The following is a 26,197-nucleotide window of genomic DNA, read 5'->3' on the forward strand; positions in this document are numbered from 1 at the left end:
GGAGATCAGGCACCTGCTGGCTGCATTAACCATGTGGGGGGAGGCGCTGTTTGGTGCAGCTTGCCGTGCTTGCTTTCGCTCGCTCGCTCGCTCGCTCTTCTCGACGACCGCCTCTCCCCCGCAGCCTGGGCCCGGCGGCGCAGCCAACTTCCCTCTCGCTACCGTTATTTGCACCTCGCTCATTGATCGACCGACGTGTCGCGCCTTGTGTCTCGCTTTCCTCGCCCACCCCAAGCCGCGCGCTTCGCCGCGCCACACCCTCGACCTCTCTCTACACCTTCTCCGCATTCCCAAGAGCCTGCAGCACTCCAAAACCGTTTCCACCCCCCGCTCCCGATAGCCCTCTGCCTCGCGCGCAGAGCGGCGCACCGCTACCCCAACCATGCTATTACGCCCGGCCACGCCCTTGTCCATTCTCTTCTTTGCCGCCTTTGCGCTGCTGTTGCTGAGCACCCTCTCGACTCCCATCATCAAGGCCATTCCGCTGGCGAGCTTTGACGATGTCAGCTATGGCGTCTTTGGCTACTGCAAGGGCGATAGTTGCAGTGACATTGGTATAGGCTATACCACAGGTAGGCTTCTCATGTGTGCACGCTCGTGAGCTTGTCCACTGACGACATGGCCAGAGTCCGGACTCTTCTCTTCGCCCACAAACTCTGACTTTGATCTCCCTTCGGACACACGTCACACCCTGTCCGCAATTCTGATTGTCCACCCGGTGGCGGCCTTTTTGACCCTCGTCTGTTTCGCGCTCGCTGTCTCTGCTCATTTCCACGCGCCGTCACATTCGCCGCGCTACCTCATGGCTCTCCTCATTCTGACCTTCCCAACTCTCCTGGTATCCCTGTTGGCATTTCTTGTCGACATCTTGCTGTTCGTACCGCACATGCAATGGGGTGGATGGCTCGTCCTGGCTGCCACAGTTGTTATCTGTCTGTGTGGCATAGTGACTTGCGCAATGAGACGCACTCTCGTCAGCCGCAAGGCAAGGAAGAAGAGAATTGCAGAAAATGCCGAGATGAACGGGCAAAACTACTACGAGAGCCGCGGAATGGACAATATTCCCCCCCCTCCTCCTCCGGTCCACGAAGATGTTCTTCCTCGCGCCGATTCCCCGCCGCCAATGCACTCATCTGGAGATAACAAAGGACCAGACTTCGTCGCGTTCGAACTGCAGAAGACGAGCATGGACGATAGAACTCCGCTAAACCCGAAAAACCCGTCTGTCAAAAGCGCCAGCACCAATGGCGACTCTACAGGTAGTCGCCCAGGAAGATACTACAGTGAACAAGCCCCGCCTATGCCATCTGGTGCCGCTGGACGTGGAAGAGGCCCCGCAAGAGATCAATACGGAAACTCACCCAACAATGGATATGGACCGCCTGGAATGCAAGATGGGAACATGGGTCCTAACAGAGCCGGAGGCCCTGGCTACGGCAGCAGAGGAAGAGGAGGTTATCCGCCGCGTGGCCGTGGGGGTTATGGTCCAAGAGGCCGCGGAGGACCGCCAGGCATGCGTGAACCGCCCCCTCCTGGATGGAATGGCAATGGAAGAAACATGGCCCCGGGTCCTGGACCTATGGGAATGGGCATGGCTGGTCCCATGGGAAGAGGCGGACGAGGCCCACCTCCTGGCTACAACAACTACTACGGAGGACAGCCGCCGCAGGGCCGTGACCGCATGCCTCAACTAGGACCGTATGATGCAATGGGAGACTATGATCAACAAGGACCAACTTTTGGACCAGGTGGCGCGAATGGACAATCAATCGAAATGGATGGGCGAGGCCCAAGCCCAAATCATGGAGCCAACAACTATGGCCTAAGGGAAAATGATAGGGACCTCCAAGGCATGGTTGGTCTACAACCGGGCCGAACTGAAGGTCTTGCTCCGCCACGTATAAACACTGCCAGTCCCATGAGTCCCACTAGCGTCTACTCTGCCGAGTAAGTCTTCTCACTTAGTATCCACTTCCCATCCCCGTTAACACTGTCTCTAGACCAACCGCCTATGTTGCACCCCGTCAGGACTGGAGAGGTCAGCAACAAGCGACCTCGTCTTCGCCAGTTAACCGTGGAAACGCGGACAACACAGCCGCTGACCAACACGCACGCGGTCTCTCGCCAATCGCCGCATCCCCTATTGACGGAGCGCCGATTGAGCTTCCAGCTGGTTCCATCGTCAACGGCCCTTCCGCGCAACAAACACAGAACAACGGTCACGGCAGGAAGGTTTCCAATCCGGCTAACAACTACTATGAAGACGTCGACCCCCGCTTCGCCGAACCCATCGAGTCTCTACCTGCCGCAGAGCCTGCGCCAGCTCCTACACCTGCTGCTCTTCCCGCTGCGCTAATACCTGGTGCCCTTGCTCAGCCTACTCGTAGCCCAAACAACTCCCCTGGCCAGGCTGCGAACCCCCAGACCACACTCCCGCCAATCCAGACCATGCAGGCGTCTGCCCCCATCCCGCAAGAAGCTAATCATCCGTACGATCTGGAGGACTACGATGAGGGCATCCGCTCACCTGTCGGTTCCGAAATTTCTCACTTTACGAGCATTTCGCAGCGTGGTGTCAACCCGAACTGGCGCCCTGGGCCCGGCGAAATGCCCCCGTACGGCTATGCTCCCCCTAGGGCACCGAGGCGCGATGATATGATCCTCAATGCGAACCCGGATTTCAGTCTTCCCGGTGTTGCCCCGCCGCGTCGTGGCAGGGGTGGCATGAGAGGCGGCATGAGGGGTGGAAGAGGTGCTCCGCCGGCGGCTACGGCAATGGGCATGGGAATGGCTTCCGGAGGAAGGTTCCCTGGCCCTGACACCCTGTAAGGATATCTTTGAGTTTTACCTCATCTTCCTCTTCTTGCTGCAGAAGGCTCTACCGACGGTCATAGGCGCGCCTTCGCGAACTCAATCTTCCCGTAGATGAGAGCCATGTTTTGTTGGACCTCAATTTCTGTCCACCGAGCGAGTCGAGAGACCCGACTCGTAATGGGCTGGTACCTGCCAGCAGCCTTTCTGTTTTCTTCCCCAGTACATTGGTATCTGTTGCTGCTTTTCCCAGAGATACTGGACGGCTGTCTCACGAAACTTTTTGCCTTTTCGTTCTCATTGTACAGCATACTCGGCTACAGCCCTTCCTTTCCTCCCCAATTACTTCGATACCTTGCATTGTACATTTCTCAAGCTGGCCTTTCCTTTCTTTTCGCTATCGAATTCTTCCTACTCTCCCTGTCAGCACTGGCGCGACTGCCAGAAAAACAGCATGATCCCCACAGTATTGCTGCCCTCATAGGCTCTCCCGCTGGCTGACCCATCGCTTTGTCGGACATAACCAGCTTACGGAGAATGCCAATGGCTGCTACTGTCACCTCTCATTGCATGGCTCTGCTCTAGCACCGCCTTCCTTATTTTCTTTTGTTCAGCTTGTGGTTCTTCTACCTTGCGCAACGGCCGTAGATCCGGCTTATTCACGAACGGGAACGGGGCTTGTGTTTTGTTTGTTTGACAACAATGACGAACGGACGGATGGAAAGACAGACGGATGGACAGACGGATGGGAGACAGAGAGTCGTCATCCAAGCCAATTCGCCCGGAGATATACACACAGGGATGTTTGTCTTTTTCCTATTTTCTGTATTTTATTTCCTTCTCTCCAGCTTCTTCTTGCTTTTCTCTCTCGCCTTTGCTCTCGCTTCAGAGAAACACAAAGGGAAAGCATGGGCAATGTAGGGGCGTTCGCGGTTGGATATCTTCGCGCGCGGATTTCTGCAAGGCTGGACCGGGGGGAAAGGGTGCGCTGATACCGTTTGTAATTGCGCGGCCGGCCGTTGGACGGCATCGGCGGTGTTTACCCTAATTTCAAATAAGATGGTTTGATCATCAGCTGAAGATCGCGGCACTTGTGAGATTACCGGCGTGAGGAGGTGAGGGTTTTGGCGTGTGGTGACCAGTCCATCCTTGGTCCCAATCTTCCGACCATTTTGCGCGCTGGTTGTCTTTGCGGCTGACGACGATACTCCTAGGCGTGATTTTTATCCAAATGTCCGATCGGACTTATTACGTCACCTATCCTAGAAAGCAGTTTGCTCATTTGCAAAACCCAACGCAGATCAGTCCCGAGACTCCCTGACGATGCACCATATCTGATGCCATAAATTTTGAGCAGTAGCAGCGAACAGGACGGAAAAGAAACTCAATTGGGGGTATCTAAGGCCAACATGCCAAAAACGCCCTCCTACCTAATCATCCCTCCCCATGACAACATCCAAGGCCTTCCTGTTCAGCGCGACATGATGCTCAAGGGCATTAAGCTTGGCCATGGCGGAGATCAAGCTGGGGTCCTGCGACTCGACGCGGATCTTCTCCTTGACCTTGACCTGGTGGTCGCGGAAGGCGAAGACCTTGTCGGCCTCGTCGTGGGCGGGGGCGCGACTGACGCCGAGGGCGCCCGCCAGCGCGTTGCGGAAGCCGAAGAGGCTGCCATCGTCGGCGGTGTGGGGCTCGAGAGTGCGGATTTCGAGTAGGATGGCCGCGTCGAGGAGGCACATGTGCACTGAGACGTCGGCAGGGAGCGGGGGGTCGAATATCTGGTAGTGAGTGGGTGGTGAGTGAGTGGTGAGTGGGCGGGTAGGTGGGGGGAAAGATAGGACGGAAAGAGGGAAGCGTACGTTCTCATCGACCGAGTTGGTCCACCATTCGCCGCGCACCTCCGACGGGCCCTTGAGCGCCTGCCGCGCCTCTTGGATGTTGTCGTACAGCAGCTGCAGCTGCCCCGCGATGTAGTTTGCGTTGGTGGCGTCGCCGGCCCATGTCGTCACGTCGACGACGTCGAGGCACGAGTTGATGTGCGTGCGGACGGCGGTCAATTGGTCGATGACGAGCGTGGGGGCTTGCGGCGCCTGCGAGATGGAGAGTGGGTAGTAGGTCGCGCCGCGCGGCGGGGGCAGGCTGGCCAGGCGGAGCTTGATGTCCTGTGTGGGCGCGAGAGCGGTGGGTTAACGCGATAGTGCCCTTCCTCTTTTTTTTCCTATTTCTACGTACTCCTTTGACAATGCGCGTCCCCACGCGCGTCACGAAACCCTTGAGGCTCTCGGAGCGCACGGTCGAGACGACGAGGGTGGAGCCGTGCTCATCAGGCGCCAACAGGGCGGCGCATTCTTCCAGGCCAGCCTTGAGCGACTTGAGCGTGTTGCGCAGCGATGAGAGGAGCCATTCGAGCTCGCGGGCCTAGGTGGTGGATGGGCAGACGGTCAGTGGGCGAAGGGCACGGAGGAAGGTCGGGGCAGACCAGAGAGGCATCCTCTTCGTGCTTGAGCCGGTCCGAGGGGATCGGCGGCCAGACGGTTGTGGCCATAGCTAGGGTGCAAAGTGGGCGAGGAAGGATAAGTAGGTAATGATTAGGTAGAGACAGCGTCGGCGTAGCGGGAGTTTGCGGTTGCGGTGAGGGAGCTTGGGTACAGGTTAGAGCGACATGGCCTGAGCGGCGGATCGTGCCGAGCGCCGGCGATCTTCACCGCGCGTCATGGGCAAAAAAGGACGCCGACCAAGGCCAAGGTTGCCATGCGCGGCCCTACGACGTATGCGGCGCTCGACATGAAAGGGTCTTCTGGAAGGCGACAAGTTTGCCGGAAGCGGGCGGACAGTCGTGGACAAGGTGAGATCATGGCGTCGTCTAGCGCTGCCACACGTCATGGTCTGCCATTTGCCATTTGCTCCTCCAGGCCAAGATTCCTTCTCCCAGCCGCTTTTTAAAAAGTAGGCCGCAGCCCTGTCCTCGCATCAAACATCAGTTGTTTCATCCTCGATTCGCCCTCCCTGCGCATATCCACAAACCCCCGCACCAATGGCTTCCCGTGCGTACCCTGTTCCGCGTCCCACACGCTTCTAGAAGCACGCTAACCACAATACCCCGCTCCAGGTCCCCTCCTCGGTTTCTTGGGCCTGTTCTTCCTGGCCGGCGGCATCCTGCTGCAATTCCTCGTCATCCTGTCCGGCGGTGTCCACGGTTCTATAGAGGACCAAATCTACTTTCTGCAAGCCTCGACCTCTGGTATCCCAGCGGCTCGGAATCCCTCGCGATGGACCTTCTGGTCCATCTGCGGCAGAGACCCTTCGAATGGCCACAACACCAACTACGGCTCGCCCGTGCCCGCCCTGCCTTTCGACCCGCCGCGTAACTTCCACACTCGGACGAATATCCCTCACCAGTTCATCGGGTATGTTCAGTACAATACCCTGACAGCTCCCCCGCACTGCTAACTGTCTGTCAGCACTCACCGCTTTTACTATCTCTCGCGCTTCATGTTTGCCTTCTACCTGATCGCTCTCTTCTTCGCCGCCATTGCCCTGTTCACCGGCCTGCTCGCCCTCTGCAGCAGGCTCGGCGGCTACATCTCGGGCTTCAACACGTTCCTCGCCCTCTTCTTCCAGACCCTCACTGCTGCCCTAATGACGTAAGAGACCCCCTTCCTACGAGTATTCGCCAGTGAACCCCTTCAGTCGGCTAACAAGCGCTCCAGCGCCTGGACCGTCATGGGCCGCAACCACTTCCGCTCAAACGGCCAGACCGCCCGTCTCGGCGTTAAGGCTTACGCCTTCACCTGGACCGCCATGGCTTGCTTCCTCATTTCCACCATCCTCTTCTGCATTGGTGGCTCCTCCGGCCGCAAGGACTACACGACGACGCGCACGAGTGGCGGCCGCTTCGGTCGTAACCAGAGCGTCCGCTCGCGCGGCAGCATTATCGACACGGAGAGCCAACACCGCGTCAAGGACGACTATTCTTAAATAATTCCACGCGTCTTAGGGATGCTGCGGGAGATTAATACCCGCGTGTAAGAGGGGGTTGTGAAGAAAATTTACATGATACCACGGCCTGGAACTGCCTAGGCAGACTTCTAGCCAAAATGACTTATGATGACAGACTGCCATATGTACAGGATCCCGATTTATGATTAGCGATTTTTCAAGCGGCATGGTCTCCTTATCTTTGGTTTCATATTTGCTTTCATGGCGTTATACTCTGTTTAGTTATACCTTAATGTGTAAGAAACGATGCATTGAAACCAAAACTGAAGGCTTAAATAAATTTATACAGTAACGTCCGTCACCGTTAACCAAGATTCACCGTAAAACGACATGGTGATACTTATACGGAGTAGAAGAAGAGACCTACCTAAGGTATGTAAAGTCTATATATACTCTAAGACCTTTTTATCTATGCCTAGAACTCGGGCTAGGAGCTGGGTAAGAAGTGCTCTGTAAAGACTGCTTATATCGTCCCCTATCTCGCTATACGGTGGATCTCGGTTCGCGGTGACGGACGTTACACAACATTTTGACGGCTTGCCGGTGAATACAAAATTAGAATGAGAATAAACATTCAGTTGTTCATCATTGTTGGAAGAGAAATGGAAAGAGAACGCGAAAGACTGGGGAGAGAATAACTGGTAGAAAGACCAGAAAAGCACGCCCATAAAATAGCATCGAGAGTGGACGCGGCGTTGAAGTTATCACACTCAATCCACTTCATGCACACATCTACGCCCCCAAAGGAAAAAGAGAATGCAAACTCCCACACTGCCAGCAAAAAAAATCGAATTCATCTCCTCAGGCGTGCTCCATTTTCCAAAACCCCATTCACTTATCTCAGGGATAGCCAAATTTGGTGTTTACACTATCCCCACACCAGAGTGCCCGTTACTTAAATCAGGCGACTGAATCGCTGACAACCCCGGTTCCATGCTAAGGGATTGGACTGTGGGTATCATATAGAGCAGGTTTGTTTGGGCTGCGTTCTCGTCGTGTTGGTGTGATATTTTGTTGTTTCGTTTTATGTCAAGAGGACATCATGTATGAGTCTGGGCAAAGAAAAAGATTGGAGGTTTGCGTCATCTTCAGAGCTCTTCTGTTCAAGAGGCTACACGTGGGCAGGCTGCATACATACATCACGAGTACGGGGTACGCAGAGTAGTGTGTGCTTGATTCTCCTACTGCACTGGGCACCGACGACAAACAAACACCCATTCCCTCCATGCAGTCAGAGCAAATCACGACAAGCAAACGAGTACGTACGCAAGCAAGCAAGCAAGCACCAAAAGTCCGATCAATGAATCAAGTCAATCTGGTATAGGTACACACGCAAAGATGATGCCGCTAAGTTCAACCAAAAACCGACAAATGGCACAACCGAAGAAAGAGAGAACACAACACGGCGGACCAAACAGGGAGTGAAGGAACCAACATCACTGCCGCCCAGCCCACTTGTCTCTACCCACTACACACACTCTCTCGATCACACGCTAGCAAATATGAAAGCAAGCAAAAACAAATTAAAGCCAACCCCATCCATCCTTCCATCCATCCATACCCATCCCACACGCCTGCACCTGCCATTCCATTCGTTCCCTTTCCTCACCAATTAACATGCCATCCAACCTACCAGCAACCCATCCAGAGACACAGACACGGACCGCAAGCAAGCGCGTTGCAAACTTAGTCCTCCTGGTACGAGATCTTGCGCATCTCACCAAGGCGATGGCGCGCTGCCGAGAGGTTGTTCTCGAGCTGGATGATTTCGACCTGCGAGAAAGGGTGACGTTAGCTTTTCGCTCTTTTCCAAGATAGATAAATTAGACCCTAGACTTACTTGTTGCTCCATCTCCCGGACCTTGAACTCGTGCGAGCTCAGCTTCGTGTAGTCAACGGCCTCATTATCATCACGGTTGCGCTGCGAGATGATATCCTGGACCTGGCGCACCAGGGACCTGCAAGCCATTGTGACGGCCTTTGATGCCGCCTCCAGCTTGTCTTGCGTCTTGCTCATGAAGCTGGCCTTGACACGAGACGCTGCCACCAGCTGCGCCGTCGACGCCGCGACATCGTTCGATGCCACGATCAGCTGTTCAGGGCTGTTGCGGCCTGAGATGACGCCGTCCGCCGTCTCGATCAGCAGGTTCGTCGAGTTCGCTACCGCCTTGGCCGCGCTGATGAGACCTTCCGTCCACCGGTTGTTCTTCTTGTAGAAGGCCGTACGCGACGACGTGCCCCTGCCTTCACGCACAATCTCCTGCTGCGATTCGGTAGCCGCCTTGATGAGACGCGCAATCGCATTCGTAACCTCGATGGCGGCGCCCAGGATGGCGTCGTGGATTTTGAGCTCATAGGTGGAGTACGAGTCACGCGACTTCTCTTTGAGCTTGTTCAGACGCTCCGTAGCAGCAAGAATGGCGTTGGCCGCATTGGTCATTTCACGGTCAACAAGGTCACCAAGGTCACCCGAGCCTTGCGTGATCTTGGTCTTTGGCGCAAAAGCGTCGGCGAGCTTGGACAGCTTCTGCAGGTTGACCTGGACTTCGTTGTTGTTGTTGATGACGACGTCAGTCTTCTGCAGATCCTCAAGGCCTTCCAGGCGGAACGAAAGCAGCCCGCGGAAGAAGCTGACCGTAGCAACGGCAGACTGCCTGGCGCCATTCAGAAGCTGATCGCCCTTCTTTTCATCAGAGGCGAATCTCGTAAGACCCTTGGTGCCGTTGAGCACATCGGCAATAGCACCCGAGAAGGCATTGACAGTGCGGATAATCTCTGCATTGTTGCTGTTCGGGCCATCAGCGATGAAGTTGTTGAATGCCGTCGAGAACTCCATGGCGCAGGAAGAGGCCTTCTCGATTTGCGACAAAACGTAGGCACCGGAAGCGTTCTGGTTACCCGCCTGCATAGACGAATCAAGCTCGTACAGGGCGTCATCGACACGTTGCACACCGCTCTGCAGAACAGAGTCGATAATGTCGTTAATCTTACGGAAGCTCTCGAGGATGATGTTGTCAATCTGTCCGTCCATGACATTGTCGGTTTCGTTCTGGTTCATCTTCAGCTCGTTCAGCTCGAGCAGAGTCTGGTCCATTCCAGCCTTGAAGATCTCCAGCTCATCCTCCTTCTCGCGCAGCTGGCGTTCAAGGTCAGAGTCGCCTTCCCTGAACTTCATCTGCATATCATCAAGGTGACGAGTCTTGTTGCGCAGGGCCTCCTCGAGATCCGCAATTTCTCTGTTATGCCTCGACAGCATTGCAGACAATTCCGAACCCTTGCCGCGTTCCAATTGGTCGGCCTTGTCCAAAGCCAGCCGCAGCTCGCGCTGCAGCTTCTCGACTTCTTCCTTGTGGCCTCCGCTAGTCCTGTCCTTGTCGTGCAGCGCACGGTCGCGCTCACGGATCATGTCTGCCAGCTCGAGGTTCTTGGTCTTAAGCTCGCGCTGCAGCTTCTCGCGCTGATCAATAGCCTCCTGGGCGGACGCCGCCTTGAGCTGCACAGACTTAAACTTTTGCAACAGCTCCAAGTGCTCGTGGCGCAGCTGCGAGTACAACTTGGCAAGGGCCTCGTACTTGGTCCGCCAAGTGTTGAGTTGTTCCTGCAGCGCGCGAATCTGGTCATCCTTAGAGGACGACAGTTGCGAAAAGTTGGCCTGGATCTGCTGCAGCTCGCCCTCAAGGGCTTTGACGCGCTGATCGTACTGCTGCAACAAGAGCTGGTCCTGCTGATACTGCATTCTGGCGTTGAGGTTCTCTCTTTCAAGCTCGGCGAGCCGACCTTGCGTCTGCTGCGCGAACTGATCGCGTGCAAGTTGCTCCTGCGCCAGTCTCGCTTGTTCCGCGGCCATCCGCTGCTGCTCCTCAAACTGCATTTGCGCCTCCATCTGCTGTTGCTGTTGCGCGCGTTGCGCCGCTTCCCATTGCTCCTGCAGCCTACGCTGTTCGGCTTCGTACTCGTCCTGCTGGCGCTTTTGCTCATTCTTCCAGAATTCGTTGATCGGCTCAGGATCCACTGGGGTCGATCGCGCAGGAGTATCGTCCTGCTTAGGTCTAGCTGGCAGGGCTGGCCTATCTTCGTCCTCGGATAGTAGGTTGGGCGGGTCTTGCGGAAGCTTAGGTACGGTAATCAGGCTAGTAAGGTACCTAAGGTTAGAGCATTCGTAATAGAACTTGACAAGACGGTAGTGCTGCGCATCGTAACGACCGCGGAGGGGCGACAGTGCCTCGTCATCTCCGAGAGTCGTGTGCATTGCGCGCAGCATGCTTGTGATGAACTTGTAGATACCATAACTCTCCTGCACCAAAGGCACCAATGCTGAGATACGGCACTCGTTGTTGTTACCATTGCGGAAGTGGGAGAAGATGAGCTTCTGGAAGGAATCGATCTGGTCCTGAAGAGTCATCAAATCGGAAATAGTCTCGTATCCCTCGTTCGGGTCGTTGATGGACTTCAAGCTGATGTATTCCTCGTACTCGAAGGTGCCTGCGCATCCAGTCAGCCACAACTCCGCAAAGCGGTGTATCCTCCGTACCGTTGAATTCGGGGTGCTGCCTATGAAAGGCGAGCTTCGCCATAAGGAAGTACACGTATTCCTGAATAAGCGGCGCGTATCCTACGTGCGGGTCAGTCGAAGTCCCTCTATCCCGTCGCCCAGCAGCTTGCCAGCATCGGGTGTTGGTCCCCTCGTACCTCGGAGCCCTTCGCCGCCGGCGACACCCCGCTGCAAGCTTTCCAAAAAGCCCATCTGCGCCTGGGCCTGCTTAAGCACCACGGGGTGTCCCTCCTGGAGGACTTTGTGTATGGTAATGAGAGCCTTGAACGTCTGGACCTCATCGGCGAGGATGGGCTGGCTAAAGCAACTGTTAGCCCATGTATCCGTCCTCTCCGTGCACGTCCAGCGAGCACTTACACTTTCATGCCAGACCAGAAGGAGTCCGAGTTCTTGTGGTCCCATGTGTAGACGATTGCGGCGCGGACATGTTTCCCTGGCCATGTATGAGTACTGGTGTGGCATCGCGGGGGCGGGCGCTCTTACGCTTCGGCGCGGTTTCGTCTAGAGAAGGGGGCTGTTAGCCGGTTGGTCCTGCGGAGGTAGGGCGGTTGAATTTACCTATGCTGGTAGCTTTGCGGATGTTGATGGCAAGCTCCGACTCCTTTTCCACAGTTAGCATTCGTCTTGCTTGCTTGAACCCCTCTACACACGGCCTTGGGTCTGCCCATAGCCATTCCGAATTCGCCGCGGCGGTCTCCAGCGTCCATGGCCAAGAGTGAGTGGGGGATGTACCTGCTTGCCCATGTCGACATTGCGCGACGAGCCGTACATGGCGAAAGGTGGTGCCTGCTGCGGGAGGCTTCCGGACACAGGCGCGAGGGGTAAGGAGCGGGCAGGAGAAGGCGGTGGTGAGGGAGGAGCAGGGCGGAAAAGAAGCAGCAGGAAGCGTGCGTGTAAGAATGAAGCGCGAGAAAAGAGAGGGCGCTATGGACGAGGAGGAGAGGCTTGGCGGTAATTGCGATTGCCAGGTAGACGAAGGCGGGAGGTGAATGAGCAGCTGGGGGAGCAAGCGGCACCGTCGATCATGAGCCCAACCGCGCACTGCGTCAGCGCTCTTCTTCTCGCCCAACTCCCCTTCAACCCATCAATCATCGCGCGCATTACGCGTCGCCGACAAGTCTCTCTCTGTGCTGCCTTCCGCTCCACCATCTTCTATGCCCGCAATGACGTCGCCACCTGCATCGACAAGCCCAACAACCTCCACCAGGACCACTTCACCGCCAACGCGCCCGCAATCCGTCGCAATGCTTTCGTCGTGGCCCCTCGAGATAGGCAGAATTGGTTACGCCGGCCGGCCTTGACTCCATTGCCCAGCCCCTGGGCAACCATGGATGCGTCTCGAAAAAAAAGAAAAAAAATAAAAAAAAAAAAATGACGAATCAAGAGATATTTTTGGCAACACCCAGCTTACCATGCTACAATGTGAACACCTCACCACCGCCCGTTCGGATATGGCGGCCATTGAGCGAGAAATGCCCGATTATTCATTTATAACTCAAATCGTAGCACGCGCCGATACTCCGGGTAGTAATTTGGCGAAATAACAATGCTTTAGGTCGATGCTTACGAACCTACGCTGCAGGTGGACATCAAGCCTCGCTCAAACATCGGACGTCGAGCGGACAGGGATTGATTCGAGTATTAATAAAATGCAATCTAACTACAGCGATTGATCGAATGAGGAGCAAAAGATGGTTACGGCAATAATCTCGGAGGTGGCCAAGACAGATGCTGAAAAAGGTCGCGCGGTTAAGAGGCAGCGCAAGTTACTCGCCTCCCTTTTCAAGACTAGAATCAGCTCGGGCTACAATTTCAGAGGGCGAGATCGAGGGCCCCATCCGTGCCGCTACGGAGGATGAGGAGGATCTCAGTGAGGAGGGATTGATGCTATTCAGGGGTTGAGAGTAACTTGTGTTGTCTCCGAACGTCTGCTGCGCAGGCACATCACATAATGGCGGGCCAAATAAACGGTATGGCATGTTCGCATTGCATTAAAGCATGGAAGAGCATAAAACTAAGTTGCTACAAGAACGTAAACGTCAACCAGCCTCCCTCAAACGGTCAGAGTATAGTTGACCGCGTTGCCAGGCACACGCGGGTAAGCCTCGATAGTGAAGGTCGTGGTCTTGCCCGCCGAAACGACAGCAGCGACGACGTCCGCGGTGAGGATAATGTGCTCAGCGTCCCAGTTCCACTGGCCGCTGTAGGTCTGTACACAGGGATCGTTAGCATCCACATCAAAGAGCTAGCAAAAGCCCAGAACAAATAGGGAATACATACCATCCTGGCCTGCATCAGAGGGCCCCACCACTGCGTGTAATCGTCCACGAGGTAGGTGCCATCGTTCTCAAGCGCCTTAACGGTAGCAGGCTTCGCGATACCCTTCCAGGTGATCGGGATGCTCAAGTCGCTGCCGGACTCAGCCTTGCTCGAGTTGGAGCCCAAGGTGGGGGTGTCCCACTGGACAGCCTGGAGACGAAGAGCAGCGCCAGCAGAGAACGAGACGGTCAGATTGGCCTTGAGGCCGGGCTCGTCGTCCGCAAAGTAGTTGGACAGGAGCGCCTGCTTGAAGGTGATGTTCGCACCGTTGACGGCGTAGTCCGAGCCTTCGGAGAGATCCTTGTCGTTGGCCTTGATGCCAGTCACGGTGTTGCCGTTCAGGATGAAGGGCAGGGTCTGGTCCGCAACCTCCTCGCCAACCTTGTGGAAGACGTACGCGCTGGTGGACTGCTCAGTGGCCTGGTCGTCCACGGTGCTGTCGGCGAGGGAGTTGGCCGTGCCGTTGGCCTGGTTCAGCAGGATCTCGATTGCCGTCTCGTCGCGCCAGGCGTGTATGGGCCGGTTCAGGAAGTCGTTGCCGTTATCCCACAGCATCGTCGACGTGTTGTACTTGGCCGCCGTCTTAATGAAGAAGTCAAAGTACTTCCAGCGCGCTGCCGTCTCGGTGGCGACGGGCGACGCGGCCCACTCTCCGATCACGAGAGGGATGTCAGTGAAGTTGCCACGAATGTTGGCAATGTCCGCTTCCAGGGAAGCCTTCTCTTCGTCAGAACCCCATGAGGTCTTGCCCCAGGCAGAGAAGATGTAGTTGTCTGGTGGGGAAAATGTTAGTGTTTCCTGGTCGATTGATCTCTTTCCGGTTCCGACTTACAGGGAGAGTAGTAGTGGTACTGGATTGCCCAGGGGTTGCTGTAGTTGCCGCTCGGGGCCTCGAACCACTGGCTCGTCTTGATGCTGTCCTCGCCAAGACCGGGCAGCGTGACGACTCTCTTATTGTTGAACCCGCCGGCCTCGTTGATGGCCTTCAGGAAGAGGTTGTTGAGCTTGTTCAGCTCCTTGCCATGCTCAGCCGTGGTTCCAGGCGGCTCATTGATGGGCTCAAAAGCAACAAGCTCGCTCTTGCAGGCCAGCTTCTGGCCAATCTGGGACCAACTGTATTGCGTTAGATCAGTCAATGCTGCATTGAATGGGGCCAAGATTCGTCGTCTTGTTGCACTTACAGTCGGTAAAACTTCTCCTCGATCATCGTAAGGTTGGCGTTCTCCTGCGAAACGTCCGCCCAAATCCACGAGTCGTGATGGACATTGACGATGGTATAGAAGCCACGCTCCGTCACCATATCGACAACATCAGACACACGCTGGAGCCAATCGGGGTCAATGGTCCAATCGGGAGACTCCGAAGTCAAGTGGTAGTGCCATGTCACTGGTGAGGAACAATTAGTTGGCTTCTTTTTATCTAACTACCAGCATGCTGCGGGAGAATAGAAAACTCTTAAAAGAGTGGAAGAAATGGCAAAACAAAAAAGTGGAGGGACAAGCAGAAAAGGAAGCACTCACCCGGCAACCTAACACTCTTGAAACCAGTAGCCTTGATGTCATCAAACGTATCCTCGGTAACAGCCGCGTTGCCCCAGTCAGTTTCGCCGGGTGTAGCATCGAGCGAGTTACCAAGGTTCCAGCCCGGGTTCAGAGCATCAACAAACTGCTGCGCGGTGATGGGGTTGAACGAGCCGCTGTCACACGTCACAGTCGTGCTGTTAGCAGCGCGAGTAACGATGGGGCTGGCAGCAGCGGCATTAGCCAGCGCCGCGGCCGAGAGAAGAAACGACCGCATGGTGAGTGCAGCAAAGAAGGACGAATGAATGCAAGAGAGTGTGGGAGGATGGAGCTGCGCCTGAAGCAGTAGCAGCAGCAATGCGAGCTATATACAAACCTACACCACCATCACGACGAGGCGCCGAGAACCGACGGCCGTATTTACATGACAACACGATCACGCAACGGCGGCGGGCTCCCTGCTCGCATCGTGGCGGCGGTGGTGGTGGCGGCCCACTGGTGGGCGAGCAGGCCCGGTGAGCCCGGTCCTTCAATCTGCCTCCCCGCGGCGCGCACACAATAATGTTGTTTCAACGGACCACAGCCAAGCTCCTCACGCTGACGGAGGACTTGCCCTACTCAGGTTCGACTTCATCTATTTCAAGTCGGTGCGCGTGCTCAGGGGCGGAGCGTGCCTCCCGCGCTGGTGGTGGTGCGGTGCACATCATCCTCATCAGCACCGTGTCGAGTTGCTCTGGTCGGGATAATCGGTGCACACTTTATCGTGCATATGCATGCCTGCACGACACGCCTTTGCGACCCGACGGCCCGCTTGCCGTGCAGTACTCCACAGATCGGCCAGATAGATGTCGCCACTGCTCTACTGCTGTCAGCGGTCAAGAAAATAAAAAAAAAAAAAATAAAAAAAGTAAAATGTGCCAAATGCTTTGAGCTCGTGCTAATTTCCACCAATCGACAATGATGCGCTTGAGCTGCGTGGGAGTGGAGATCGACCATGTGAAACGCCATTCGGCAAACTGACTTGCGTGCCTCGAATGCCTCCGTACCTTGCAGTTAACGTGGTGTGAGTTAATACCGCTGTCCCTATGCTTGCTCCGTCCCCACGTCTCCGGGCGAACCTTGCAACATAGCTGGCGGTGAGTATAGAGCACGGTGGGACTTTGCATAGAAGCATCCACGCACCTACCTAGGTATACAACCATTACTGTATTCTCACTCTGCATATTGTACATATTCCTTTCAAGCAAGACAGTCCCAACACACCGCATCCTACAGGTATCATCTCAAATGAACCCAATGCGAAAAAGCAGAATCGTAAAGGTTTCAGAAAGCGCATTTTGGCTAAACAGCTCAACTCGAGAACGGTTCAAAAAAGCGCGCAGGAAAAGGTGCCAAGCACCTAACATACACCAACCAAACAATGAAACCCGGAGATAGAGAAAAAAAGACGAATCAGAGCTTTCAGAGATACTACCAGATATGCGTGCTCCAAGATAGCTCCAGTCAATGCTTGAGTCTGGCAAATGGAGGGCCGCGAAGAATAGAAATCAAAAGACAAGAAATCAAGAAGCAATCTTCTCGCCGACAAGCAGTGGCGGTAAAGCAAAATAAAGGGAGGGCGACCCGTGCATTGAATGTGCTCCACAAAACACCCATACGCCAGCATGTGCATTCCACCAGCTCCAACTAGCCCATATCCCTCCACAACAAGATAACAAAAGAAAGGGGCAGAGTGGGAAAACACGAGAAAAATTGCAGCCCATGCCTTTCCCTGTTTGCCTACCGTATCGTCCATAACATACCGTCGCCTCTACTCTGGCCTTGGCCTCTTCGATCCATGGGGGTTCCAGTTCCCATCGCTGCCTCCGCTGGCCGCGTTGTTGCCAAAGAACGCCGGGTTGAAGTGTGGCTGTGCTGCGCCGCCGAATCCGCCTGTATGTCCGCAAAGAACGCCAGATGATTAGCAACCTCCCAATAAAAGTGTGTAGAAAAGCGGCAAAAGATGAAAACACAAAGAAACACCGCAATGTGGAAACAACAAGTCCGGCCAGGAGACCGCATGGTCCTCGTTAGCAGCACTGCAGTGCCCTCCTTAGCACGCCTTGCATTATTGTGTTCCCAAAACTTTGAGAACACATGGTCCCCCACTCTGACGTGCATAGGGCTGCGGACGCACACGCATCACAGCGTTGGTTCGTGAAGACCTGCACAGTTTTCCGCTCAAGATGCAGAGTGACGCAGAGCTTGACCAAAGTTGTGATGCAAGGTCGAGGCACATCATCTAACAGGGATCTGCTAGCTGTGGCGGCGGGCTTGCGGCTAGTAGACCTGCCGCGGGTGGTGGGAGGGAAGAAGGCGTTGCTGTTGACAGGGAAAAGGAGAGTACCGCGCCTTTCGGCAGCGACGTTGTCGACTTACCTTGCATACCCATAGCGCCCATGGCACCCATGTTGTTCATTCCGCCCATCATGCCCGGGTTCATGCCCATGGCACCCATAGCGCCCATAGGGCCCATGCCGCCCATCATCCCTGGATTCATTCCGCCGCCCATGCCACCTCTGCCGCGGTTAGGACCCATGCCACCCCGCATGCCCATCATGCCACCTCCACGACCAAAGCCGTTGAAGCCCATGTTGTTCATCGCGCCCATCCCACCAATTGGGTTCATGCCGCCCATTGGTCCGTTGAAACCGCCACCCATGGGACCTCCGTTCATTGGGCTAGAGAAATTGCGGTTGTTGTAGCCCATGCCCATGTTGCCGCCACGGTTGAAGCCTCCACGGCCACCACGGAAGCCGCCACCGCCGCCGGAATGGAAGTTGCTGTTTGACATTGCGGGAGATCCACTGAAGGAACCACCGCGGCTCTGGTTACCCTCTTTGCGGTTTGGCACGTCCTTTGGCAGCGTGCGATAGGGGTTGATGTGCGGGGCGTGGAAAACAGCTGTGTGCTTCTTGGCGTATTGCTGGCCTTGACCAAAAGATTCAATCGTGTGCTTAAGAGCAGTGGCGGCTTGGTGAGAGCTCAACTCAACAAAGCATTGCCTATTGAGACGTTAGCATTTGGAAATATATAAGCTTGTACAGACATGCAAAGCATGATTACGACCACAACAGTTCCAAATGCCCTCTTGATAACTTACCCTTTGCTCTTTCCATTCACCTTGTGCTCGTTGAAAGTGACGTCAACAAGCTCATCCTCACATCCACTCTGATTTGCCCAGCCACGAATGTCATCCTCGTTCGTCCACCAGTGCAGTTCGCTGATCAGCAAGGCAGTGGTCGCATTGGCATCAACCGGTCGATCGTCTGGGCCTTCCTTGCGCTTTACGCCCTGCTGTACGGGTGCTTGCTTGGGCGGTTGCAGCTGGTTCTGCGACGATCCACCTGTACTCGAAATGGCTTGCGTCTGGTCACCGTTGGTGCCGTTGTTCTCGTGCTGCTTGGCCTTATCGTCCTCTGGCTTAGGAGTCTCGCTGTTCTGGGGCGCGTCAGGCATGGCTTCGGTCTGGCTTTCTGCCTTGACCTCACTTTCATTCTGGTTGTACTCCTGGGTGTTGTCGTCGCCGTAGATGTCGATGTCGAAGTTATCGTCGTCAGCCATCTTGAAAAACGCGCAACAGGACCAACGATTCTTGGTTTTGTGAGGATGGATTAGTTTTTGTAGATACTGTGTGACCCGTAACGCACGGGTTTAACAAGTCTGCAGGGTCGAAGCTTGATCAGCAAGTTCGAAGGTACAAAAGAGCGGCAACAGGTAGCATGGCGGCAAGGTAACTGCATTGCTTGCTGTCCACAGCCGCAATCGAACGCAGAAGATCGGAACGCGAGAAAGAAAAGAATTGGTAGGGTACATGCGGTGGATGAAGAGTCAGTGGTTATACGTACACTTCCGAAACGTCTCAGAAACAAATCGAAAACCTCGCTCAATGTATGACAGACTTCCCAGTCTCCGGTCACCTTTATGGTGGACGCGGGAGATATTATAACAAGTTATGAGTGAAGAGACAAACTGTCTGCGTGTGTGTGGGTGTGTGTGTGTGCCTGATGATTTGATGCGCGGATGAGCCTTGCTGGCTGAGGTACAGGATTTGATCCAATTGTTATTGGGAAAGACAGAACAGCTTCTTCCTTCAACGTGTAACCGCAACTCTTCAGTGAGCGTCGATGAGAAAGATCCACCGAGCGCGATGGAGCTCGGGTGAAGGTGCCTGTCGCTAGTGAAGCCCTTCTCCTGCTGCTCTTCAGCCACGTCGCATGCGGGTCGGATCGGTCGAGAGTGCGGATGCGAAGCCTGCGAGCGCCCGATTAGCCGTCGATTTGCGCGGGGCGGTCTGCGGGAGAGCTACCTGAACGCGTCGGTGTCGATGGGAAGGAGAGGCGTCGTTGCGGATCTGACTTCTAGGTTGAGGCTCCGGGGCCGCCGGCCTTGGCGCGCGAATCGCCGGCCGGGGGTTGTCCGCCAGCAGCGGATAATTTGCCCACCACCCCCTCTAGATATTTTTGCCCACTCCACGTGATATTATACCTGCAAAACTATATAATATACTTTCTACTATTAGATATTTTTAATCTTTATCCCTTTATAAGTATCTTTAAACCCTTTAAATATTTTATTTTCGTATCCTTATAGTATACTCTAAGCCTTAAATATTTCTAACTTCTATACTCTTTTAGTATACTCTAGGACTTATACATATCTCCCTTTTACCCTTAAAGAATATTTTAGGATACGTATATATTTTTACTATTATATCTTTTTAAATACTAATATATCTTATATTTTTTTACTTTTATATAGTTATATAGCACTTACTAGTTATAGTATAATATTATACTATAGATACCTAAGGAGTACTCTATATATATCGTAGATTTTACTCAACATGTAGTTGAGGGGTGGGCAAAATGTCTAGAAGGTGGGCAAATTATCCGGGGCCATCGCCGACCGGGGGTTGTCCGCCGCCGACACCCACCACAACACCAACCTATGTAGGCACGTGGGTAGCTAGACACAACCTTTCAATTCAAGTCGCCATGTCCGACCAGCTCAAGGACCTCGCCGATGTCCCCAAGGACTTCATCAAGGACGGCACCCAGTTCTTGAACAGGCAAGCTCCCCCTTTGCGACAGCTCGCGTTGCAAGCCATTCAATAGCTAACTCTCGTAGATGCACTAAGCGTAAGTCCTTCTCCGCGACGCAACATGCACTCCTCCTACACGTTCCCCGCACGGCTGCGCAACCACTAACTCCTCTCCAGCCGACAAGCGCGAGTTCATCAAAATCTCTCAGGCCGTCGGTGTCGGTTTCGTGGTTATGGGTGCTATCGGCTACATCGTCAAGCTCGGTCCGTCTTGCTAAGTCCTCTCAACGTTGCCGCATTTAGCTAACATAGGCTTCTATAGTTCACATCCCCGTTAACAACATCCTGGTCGGCGGTTCGTGATGTCGCGGAGACGTACAAATTGGAACTTAAGTCACCTTGGAGCCCTTGGTGGGGGCTAGCCGCGACGCATCCGGCGGCGCAGCACGTTGGAGAATGCTGCATAATACCACGATGGTGGAAGGATCACTCTTGTACGGGTGTACGAACGCGAACAGGCACACGCGCGGAGTTTAGGAATCTTAAAGCGGAATATTGAAGCGACACCTATCTGCTACCCATTGTCGCTGTCCAAGTATGTCTACCTCGTCCTATGTAACGCCATATGTATCCACGCAGACAACCGAGACAGAATCCGGAAGTCCTGGCAAAATCCCTCCATTAGCGTTGCCTGCAACGCCTTATATGTACTCATTAAGACCGGCTCCCTTCTCACCCTAATTTAGAACATCAAAGGAAACTAGACCTAGTCAATCATCATCATCCTCATCACGGGCCTGTCTTCTTCTCCTTCTGGAGAACAGGCTCATGCCTCGACGACCTTCCGAGGTGCCGTAGAGCTCCGGATCATGTTCGAGCTGCGCGTTGACACGCCGCCCCATTGCTGGTTCACCCTCGTCTTCGGCCTCTGCACCCATATCTTCGTTCCACGTGTGGACAGTGCAGGTACCGAGAGATGTACCCCAACCGTTCCAGGATGTTGCTAGAAATAGTCAGTTTTCATTCCAAGACCGAAGACAGTGCAATCTCTCAAATAGAGGAAAGAATGAGATAAAAACCACTTACCAGCAATGACAGGCGCGTTAGGGTGCCAACTCGCGTCTCGTACACACGTCTGCCACGTACCACCGTTCCGGCCGATAAAGTCGTACGTCTCAGCAAGTAGATCCGCATCCCTCGGCCTAGAGTTACGCGTCGCGTCCAGTACGTTGATCTTTGCTTTGACTTCTGCGTTGAGATCCCAGACATACACGCTGCCATCATAGCTACCGCTATACACGTACCTGGAATCCGTACTGCCAGGAGGACTGAAGTGGCAACGAATCAGCGTCTTCAAAACCTGATGCCCACGGAAGGTGACGAGCGAGCGGTCGTGCGGATGCGGAATGTAGTCGCTTTCATCGTACGCATTAGTACGATATTCGAAGCCAGTTGTGAACTGGTTCACGTCGATCTTGTCTGCATCGCGAGTGCTCATCATATTGCGCAGATCCCAGAGCTTTGCCGTCTGATCCTTGCCGTTCGACAGTACGTAGCGGCCGTCACCTTTGCTGTCCACGTATGTCAAGCCTTCCGTATGTCCAAGGAAGACTCCTGCCTCCCGTCCATCTGCCATGCTGCGCCGGTCCCACACCTTCAAGGTCGTGTCATCTGAACCAGAGTACAAAATGTGCGGGCTGTTGACGTCGCCGTAACACACTGCATTGACATCGTCATCATGGCCAGGGATGCGCAGAATCGACTGCTGGCGTTCGATATCGTAGACATACACTGAGCGATCGCCCGTACCCGCCACAATTTCGCGTCCGTCTCCTGAGAAGCGGAGCGACCATATACCGAAATAGGGATATGCGTGGAAGCCGCGCCGTCCGCGAGTGCCAGTGTTGGAAAAGTCGAGAAGATGAGGCTCGGAGGTGTCAGTGGGATCGGTAGGTGCCAGGCATACAATGCTTCGAATGGAACTGTACGCCAGCCACTTGTTGTCCGGGCTTAAGGATGCGTCTGTAATGGTCCATTGTCCGTACGGGTATTCGACGGTCTTATAATATTTCCAGTCGAAGGGATTCGACGTATCGTACATCCGCACCTTGAAGTCCTGGGCGCACGAGAAGAAAAAGTTGCCGTCATCTGAAAACTGGCCAGAGTAACAACGCGCGTCATAATGTATAATCATGTCTGCCCTTGTCGAGGGAATCAGATGCTGGGTGGTTGTCAGTCGAGGTTCTCTGACGTGGTCCCTCAGCAGCAACTCACCTGTCTAATGAGGTTCTTGACGGCTTTTTGTCTTGCTATTGTGCCCTGCCCCAATTCTCTCTGCATCAGCCTGTAGGCCAATCTCTTTTTGCGCTTGAGTGTGTCTGTTGGCCTGTCGTTCGCGCCAAAAGTGCCCGATGCCATGAGTTTCTTCCCCTCTTCACTGGGCACCTTTTCAAACGTTTTACGACCTCTACCCCGCCGTCGCCTAGGTCCAACCCCGCCATATCCAGTGTTATCCTCTTCGCTGTCGTCGTCGTCGTCCAGATGCGCGCGTCGTCCGGAAGTGTGGTCAGCGAAAATACGGCGCAGGCCAGCGTGTCCCAAAAGCTGCATTATTTGGTCCCGTGTAACTGCGACAGTCAATTAATGCGCGTCCAGTAACTGGCGGGACAAGGGTTCAATACTGTATATGGGCTGTCGCCGTTCGGTTTCCGTCTCGTCGTCATGGTCGCCCTCGTCATCTTCTTCCTCTATTATATCCTCAAATTCGATACCAATTTCATTCAAACTCTCTTCAGCGTCTGCGAGGTCTCGCGGTTAGCGCGTAGGCTTCGGCAACCGCAAGTGCAAGTGGCGGCTCCGCGAATCCTTACCATGGAAATCGTCAGCATCATTGTCATCATCCACCGACTCTCCAAGTTCCCCCACGGGCAAGTATTCCATGTCGTCTTCGTCGCCCCACGGGTTATTCGGATCGAAGCTGCTTGAGGGATCCTGGTTGACGGATCCTGATGTCTCGCCAGATCTAGGCGGGGAACGTGGATCCTGGCTCATTGCGAGATATGCTGCAAAATATATTTCGATATGAAGCAAATGAGGTGGAAGATATAGTTTTTGGGCCGATGAGTCGGAATGCTGTTAATAGGTTGCGGAGGTTACCTCCGATGATGACAACGACGCCAATCGCGGCGGCGATAGCGTTAAATCCGGAGGTATCTTGAGGGTTTAGCCGAGAACGAGCTTAACCTCAACATCGTTTGCGGTCAGAAAACGTAGCTGTTACACTAATTTGGCCCGATCTATTAGTTGGCGACTGGGCTCAAGGTTGGCTTCTGCTCATCATGATGGCGGATATAGTGAAACTTTCCTGTGTCAGGAATCTGCTCACAGCGTGCTATTGTCATTGTCACTACAGCGACGCTGTCAAAGGCCGGTGCGAACAAAGAAGATTAAATAGGTTGGTATACTTATAGAAAAAATCTCGACCATCTTGGTGTTTACTCAAATAATCTCAACACTATTTAAGTCACGTCGATTTCCGATTTAAGCGAGTGGAAGTTACTCTTTACTTGCGAGAAATAACTATATCGGTCTATACAATGGATGGCCGTCTTTGCCTTGTTCGAAATCTACCTGATTGTTTCTCTATATACAAAAGTTCTAACGAAACTTGAAGTTTCTGCACTGAGAGATTGACCTAAAATATAGTAAACATCTAATCATCTATTACAGATACTAATCTAGTTTCCGAAGAACTCCTATGATTTGATATACGCAAATTAACAAGGAAGTATTATTAAATAGGCGATATTTTTGATAGAAGTATTATGAGTCCTCACAAAAATTAAAGCTTATCTAGAATTAAAAACGCATAGCATTTAAGCTTAAGTATCGGTGGGGTTTATTTCCAGCATCTTAATTTGCTGAGGGATCTTTGGAAGCGACGAGTTTAGTTAAATCCATGCTGTCGTTAACGTGAGTGAACTGGAAGCGCGAACGCCAGAGCGCTGATATCTCGCTTCGCTGTCCCCACTTGGACTTTTCTACGAACAAAAACCCCGACTACCAAATCTTAGTCATCACAACCCGGTGAGGTGGCCGAGTGGTTATGGCGCTAGTTTCAGGACATCTGAAAAGAGTTCCGAAAAGGAGTTACTAGTGAGGAAACTCTCGTGGGGTATTTTCACCTTTATCCCCCTCTATTATACCTCTTATACTAATCCGGAAAAAAGTTCGAGTCCCACCCTCATCATCATCTTTTGTTTTGGCGTGGGATGGAGTGCTTTTTGGCGTTGTGAGAGTGGTAGTGTAGGCTAAGCAAGATTGAACGTGTCCAGACATAGAAATAAGCGGTGCCGTAGAGCCATGGATAGCGGTGATGACAACACTCCATTCGAGTCACATCCTAACCATCATCATCTCTTTGTTTTGGCATGGGATGGACTGCTCTTTGGTGCTATGAAAGTGGTGGGTGGTGTGGGCCGAGAAAGATTGGAAGGTGCCCGGCGTGCCCGGATAGCAGTGCCTCGGGACCCTCGGACCGTGGATGGCGGTGATAACAGCACCCAAGTCGAGCCCCACCTTTGTCAACATCTTTCTTTTTGCTCGACTTTGACTTGTCTTTGCAAGTCACCGGTGTGGGGTTGGCTGATAGAAAGACAGGAAGACATTTTGGACCGAGGCACCGCTTCTTCATGCGCCGTACGGACCCGTACAGATTACCTTCGTAGAAGCTACAGAGGACTTGCCCTGCACGAGCTGTCAACACTTCTTTTGCCACAGCCTGACCACGAAGCCACGGCCTTGCCTGCTTGTTGCAAGCAACATCCTGGAATCCATGTTCCGACGGCGACTTCTACCACGTACAGAACCTTCCTACGGGAAAATGGGTACACAGCAGATGGCAGTCGAACACCTGTTGAAGATTTTTCAGGAGCCTGGCTCACTCCACCAGCCTTTTGCCCGGTCGATATGGCTGGTCAATGCTTGATTGACGTAGAGCGACCTGGGGTTTTGTGGCGCTACGGACCGTCCCTCAAAAATGTCCTCATCACCCCATGACGGCGCAATATGGGGAGGTGGAAAGGTGACGTTGACACGATAGTGATGCGCTGGATAGGCACGGTGGAGATGGCGTGCGGGTCGCGGTTCTGGCCTCGCTTCAATCCCACCTCAACCGGATCATCTCCCCGACTCTGAACATTTTGACGACTACCCCGTACGGAGGATTCTTCGCTTTACCCACAGCACCCCTGTGGATTGGACGAATGAACCCGCCGACCCCTCAAAACGTTGTTTTACTTTTGCAGTGACCCCCCTGCATGAGCGCCAACAACCCCGGCATGTGTGGTGTGACGGCGACTTTGCGCCCGCCCGGCGACATTTCCTTGAGTCGTCGACGTTTGTTTCTTTTTATTCACTCTTGCAATGTCATAGCTTCGACCAGTCTCTTTTGGCACCTTCGTCCATGCAAGCAAATGTGATGGAGGCTTGGAAGCGCCACCGAGATGCTATCCGGATTCCGGACAGGGTAGCCGGCGGAGTGCCAAGCCCAGCATCAACGTATGCCGGGGTCGTGGACAAGCCACTATCTTTGCTCCGCGGCCCACACCAAACGTACACAAAGCAGAAGCGCTGGATGTACAGACTTTGCATACGTTGCTCCATGCTAGTGCTGCTTCATCGGCGTTTAGAGACACCCAAACACCTCGGATAGATTGGACTAATTTGCGCAGTGGTTAATGGCTATTTTTCCATGGCGAGAGGTCTCGCTGTCATCGCAAGTCTCTTAAGCAATACACGCCAAGATGAGACGATTGGTGCCATTATGCAGCCTTTGCCGCCAGCACTTATCCAAGCATCTACCCCGGATTCCCCACATGGCAAAGAACTTGGGATTGTGAAACAGTGTAAACG

General features: G+C 53.9%; 9 protein-coding genes and 1 pseudogene across 10 annotated transcripts; 5 read left to right on the forward strand and 5 right to left on the reverse strand.

Annotated features, from left to right (window-relative positions):
* Positions 1 to 382: 382 nt before the first annotated feature.
* Positions 383 to 2,829, forward strand: K452DRAFT_294855 (uncharacterized protein; the record flags this gene model as incomplete). Its single annotated transcript, XM_033541751.1, has 3 exons — positions 383 to 572; positions 627 to 1,947; positions 2,001 to 2,829. The coding sequence occupies 3 exons, from the start codon at positions 383 to 385 to the stop codon at positions 2,827 to 2,829; spliced, it is 2,340 nt and encodes a 779-aa protein (XP_033401987.1).
* Positions 2,830 to 4,044: 1,215 nt separating this feature from the next.
* K452DRAFT_348845 (uncharacterized protein) lies at positions 4,045 to 5,453 on the reverse strand. Its single transcript, XM_033545561.1, has 4 exons — positions 5,291 to 5,453; positions 5,044 to 5,229; positions 4,671 to 4,973; positions 4,045 to 4,589 (listed from the first exon to the last, which is right to left on the reverse strand). Exons 1-4 carry the CDS (start codon positions 5,354 to 5,356, stop codon positions 4,242 to 4,244), a joined length of 903 nt encoding a protein of 300 aa, XP_033401988.1. The 5' UTR covers positions 5,357 to 5,453; the 3' UTR covers positions 4,045 to 4,241.
* A 273-nt stretch (positions 5,454 to 5,726) lies between these two features.
* K452DRAFT_242981 (uncharacterized protein) lies at positions 5,727 to 7,115 on the forward strand. Its single transcript, XM_033537889.1, has 4 exons — positions 5,727 to 5,855; positions 5,921 to 6,218; positions 6,273 to 6,455; positions 6,522 to 7,115. The coding sequence occupies exons 1-4, from the start codon at positions 5,846 to 5,848 to the stop codon at positions 6,787 to 6,789; spliced, it is 759 nt and encodes a 252-aa protein (XP_033401989.1). The 5' UTR covers positions 5,727 to 5,845; the 3' UTR covers positions 6,790 to 7,115.
* A 974-nt stretch (positions 7,116 to 8,089) lies between these two features.
* On the reverse strand, positions 8,090 to 12,089 carry K452DRAFT_108504 (uncharacterized protein). The gene is made up of 7 exons (XM_033534990.1): positions 11,921 to 12,089; positions 11,846 to 11,863; positions 11,720 to 11,795; positions 11,500 to 11,660; positions 11,342 to 11,422; positions 8,651 to 11,292; positions 8,090 to 8,583 (listed from the first exon to the last, which is right to left on the reverse strand). The coding sequence occupies exons 1-7, from the start codon at positions 11,979 to 11,981 to the stop codon at positions 8,497 to 8,499; spliced, it is 3,126 nt and encodes a 1,041-aa protein (XP_033401990.1). The 5' UTR covers positions 11,982 to 12,089; the 3' UTR covers positions 8,090 to 8,496.
* Positions 12,090 to 13,415: 1,326 nt separating this feature from the next.
* Positions 13,416 to 15,478, reverse strand: K452DRAFT_324266 (glycoside hydrolase family 5 protein; the record flags this gene model as incomplete). Its single annotated transcript, XM_033544693.1, has 5 exons — positions 13,416 to 13,571; positions 13,643 to 14,454; positions 14,514 to 14,794; positions 14,863 to 15,067; positions 15,202 to 15,478. 5 exons carry the CDS (start codon positions 15,476 to 15,478, stop codon positions 13,416 to 13,418), a joined length of 1,731 nt encoding a protein of 576 aa, XP_033401991.1.
* A 2,004-nt stretch (positions 15,479 to 17,482) lies between these two features.
* On the reverse strand, positions 17,483 to 18,804 carry K452DRAFT_305234 (uncharacterized protein; the record flags this gene model as incomplete). Its single annotated transcript, XM_033542877.1, has 3 exons — positions 17,483 to 17,562; positions 17,620 to 18,245; positions 18,344 to 18,804. 3 exons carry the CDS (start codon positions 18,802 to 18,804, stop codon positions 17,483 to 17,485), a joined length of 1,167 nt encoding a protein of 388 aa, XP_033401992.1.
* Positions 18,805 to 20,237: 1,433 nt separating this feature from the next.
* K452DRAFT_294860 (uncharacterized protein) lies at positions 20,238 to 20,647 on the forward strand (the record flags this gene model as incomplete). Its single annotated transcript, XM_033541752.1, has 4 exons — positions 20,238 to 20,299; positions 20,371 to 20,381; positions 20,462 to 20,548; positions 20,607 to 20,647. The coding sequence occupies 4 exons, from the start codon at positions 20,238 to 20,240 to the stop codon at positions 20,645 to 20,647; spliced, it is 201 nt and encodes a 66-aa protein (XP_033401993.1).
* Positions 20,648 to 21,054: 407 nt separating this feature from the next.
* K452DRAFT_305235 (uncharacterized protein) lies at positions 21,055 to 23,335 on the reverse strand (the record flags this gene model as incomplete). The annotated part of the gene is made up of 5 exons (XM_033542878.1): positions 21,055 to 21,287; positions 21,371 to 22,505; positions 22,559 to 22,911; positions 22,966 to 23,082; positions 23,155 to 23,335. The coding sequence occupies 5 exons, from the start codon at positions 23,333 to 23,335 to the stop codon at positions 21,055 to 21,057; spliced, it is 2,019 nt and encodes a 672-aa protein (XP_033401994.1).
* Positions 23,336 to 24,312: 977 nt separating this feature from the next.
* Positions 24,313 to 25,545, forward strand: K452DRAFT_108588 (uncharacterized protein). Its single transcript, XM_033534991.1, has one exon. The coding sequence runs from the start codon at positions 24,647 to 24,649 to the stop codon at positions 25,340 to 25,342; it is 696 nt and encodes a 231-aa protein (XP_033401995.1). The 5' UTR covers positions 24,313 to 24,646; the 3' UTR covers positions 25,343 to 25,545.
* K452DRAFT_t18 lies at positions 24,370 to 24,476 on the forward strand (annotated as a pseudogene). The gene has a single exon. The product of its transcript is annotated as a tRNA-OTHER (tRNA).
* Positions 25,546 to 26,197: the final 652 nt, after the last annotated feature.

The sequence above is a fragment of the Aplosporella prunicola genome, assembly GCF_010093885.1.
Source record: "Aplosporella prunicola CBS 121167 unplaced genomic scaffold K452scaffold_3, whole genome shotgun sequence".
Classification (NCBI taxonomy): Eukaryota; Fungi; Ascomycota; class Dothideomycetes; order Botryosphaeriales; family Aplosporellaceae; genus Aplosporella; species Aplosporella prunicola.

Coding starts and splice junctions, on each gene's coding strand:
- K452DRAFT_108504 (XM_033534990.1), bottom strand. CDS start 11,981: ATGCTAACTGTGGAAAAGGAGTCGGAGCTTGCCATCAACATCCGCAAA. Junction 11,423..11,499: donor CGGCGGCGAAGGGCTCCGAG/GTACGAGGGGAC, acceptor ACCCGCACGTAG/GATACGCGCCGCTTATTCAG. Junction 11,293..11,341: donor GCAGCACCCCGAATTCAACG/GTACGGAGGATA, acceptor CTGGATGCGCAG/GCACCTTCGAGTACGAGGAA.
- K452DRAFT_242981 (XM_033537889.1), top strand. Junction 6,219..6,272: donor ATCCCTCACCAGTTCATCGG/GTATGTTCAGTA, acceptor ACTGTCTGTCAG/CACTCACCGCTTTTACTATC. Junction 6,456..6,521: donor CTCACTGCTGCCCTAATGAC/GTAAGAGACCCC, acceptor CAAGCGCTCCAG/CGCCTGGACCGTCATGGGCC.
- K452DRAFT_108588 (XM_033534991.1), top strand. CDS start 24,647: ATGGATAGCGGTGATGACAACACTCCATTCGAGTCACATCCTAACCAT.
- K452DRAFT_348845 (XM_033545561.1), bottom strand. CDS start 5,356: ATGGCCACAACCGTCTGGCCGCCGATCCCCTCGGACCGGCTCAAGCAC. Junction 5,230..5,290: donor ACGAAGAGGATGCCTCTCTG/GTCTGCCCCGAC, acceptor TCCACCACCTAG/GCCCGCGAGCTCGAATGGCT. Junction 4,974..5,043: donor GGACGCGCATTGTCAAAGGA/GTACGTAGAAAT, acceptor GCGCCCACACAG/GACATCAAGCTCCGCCTGGC.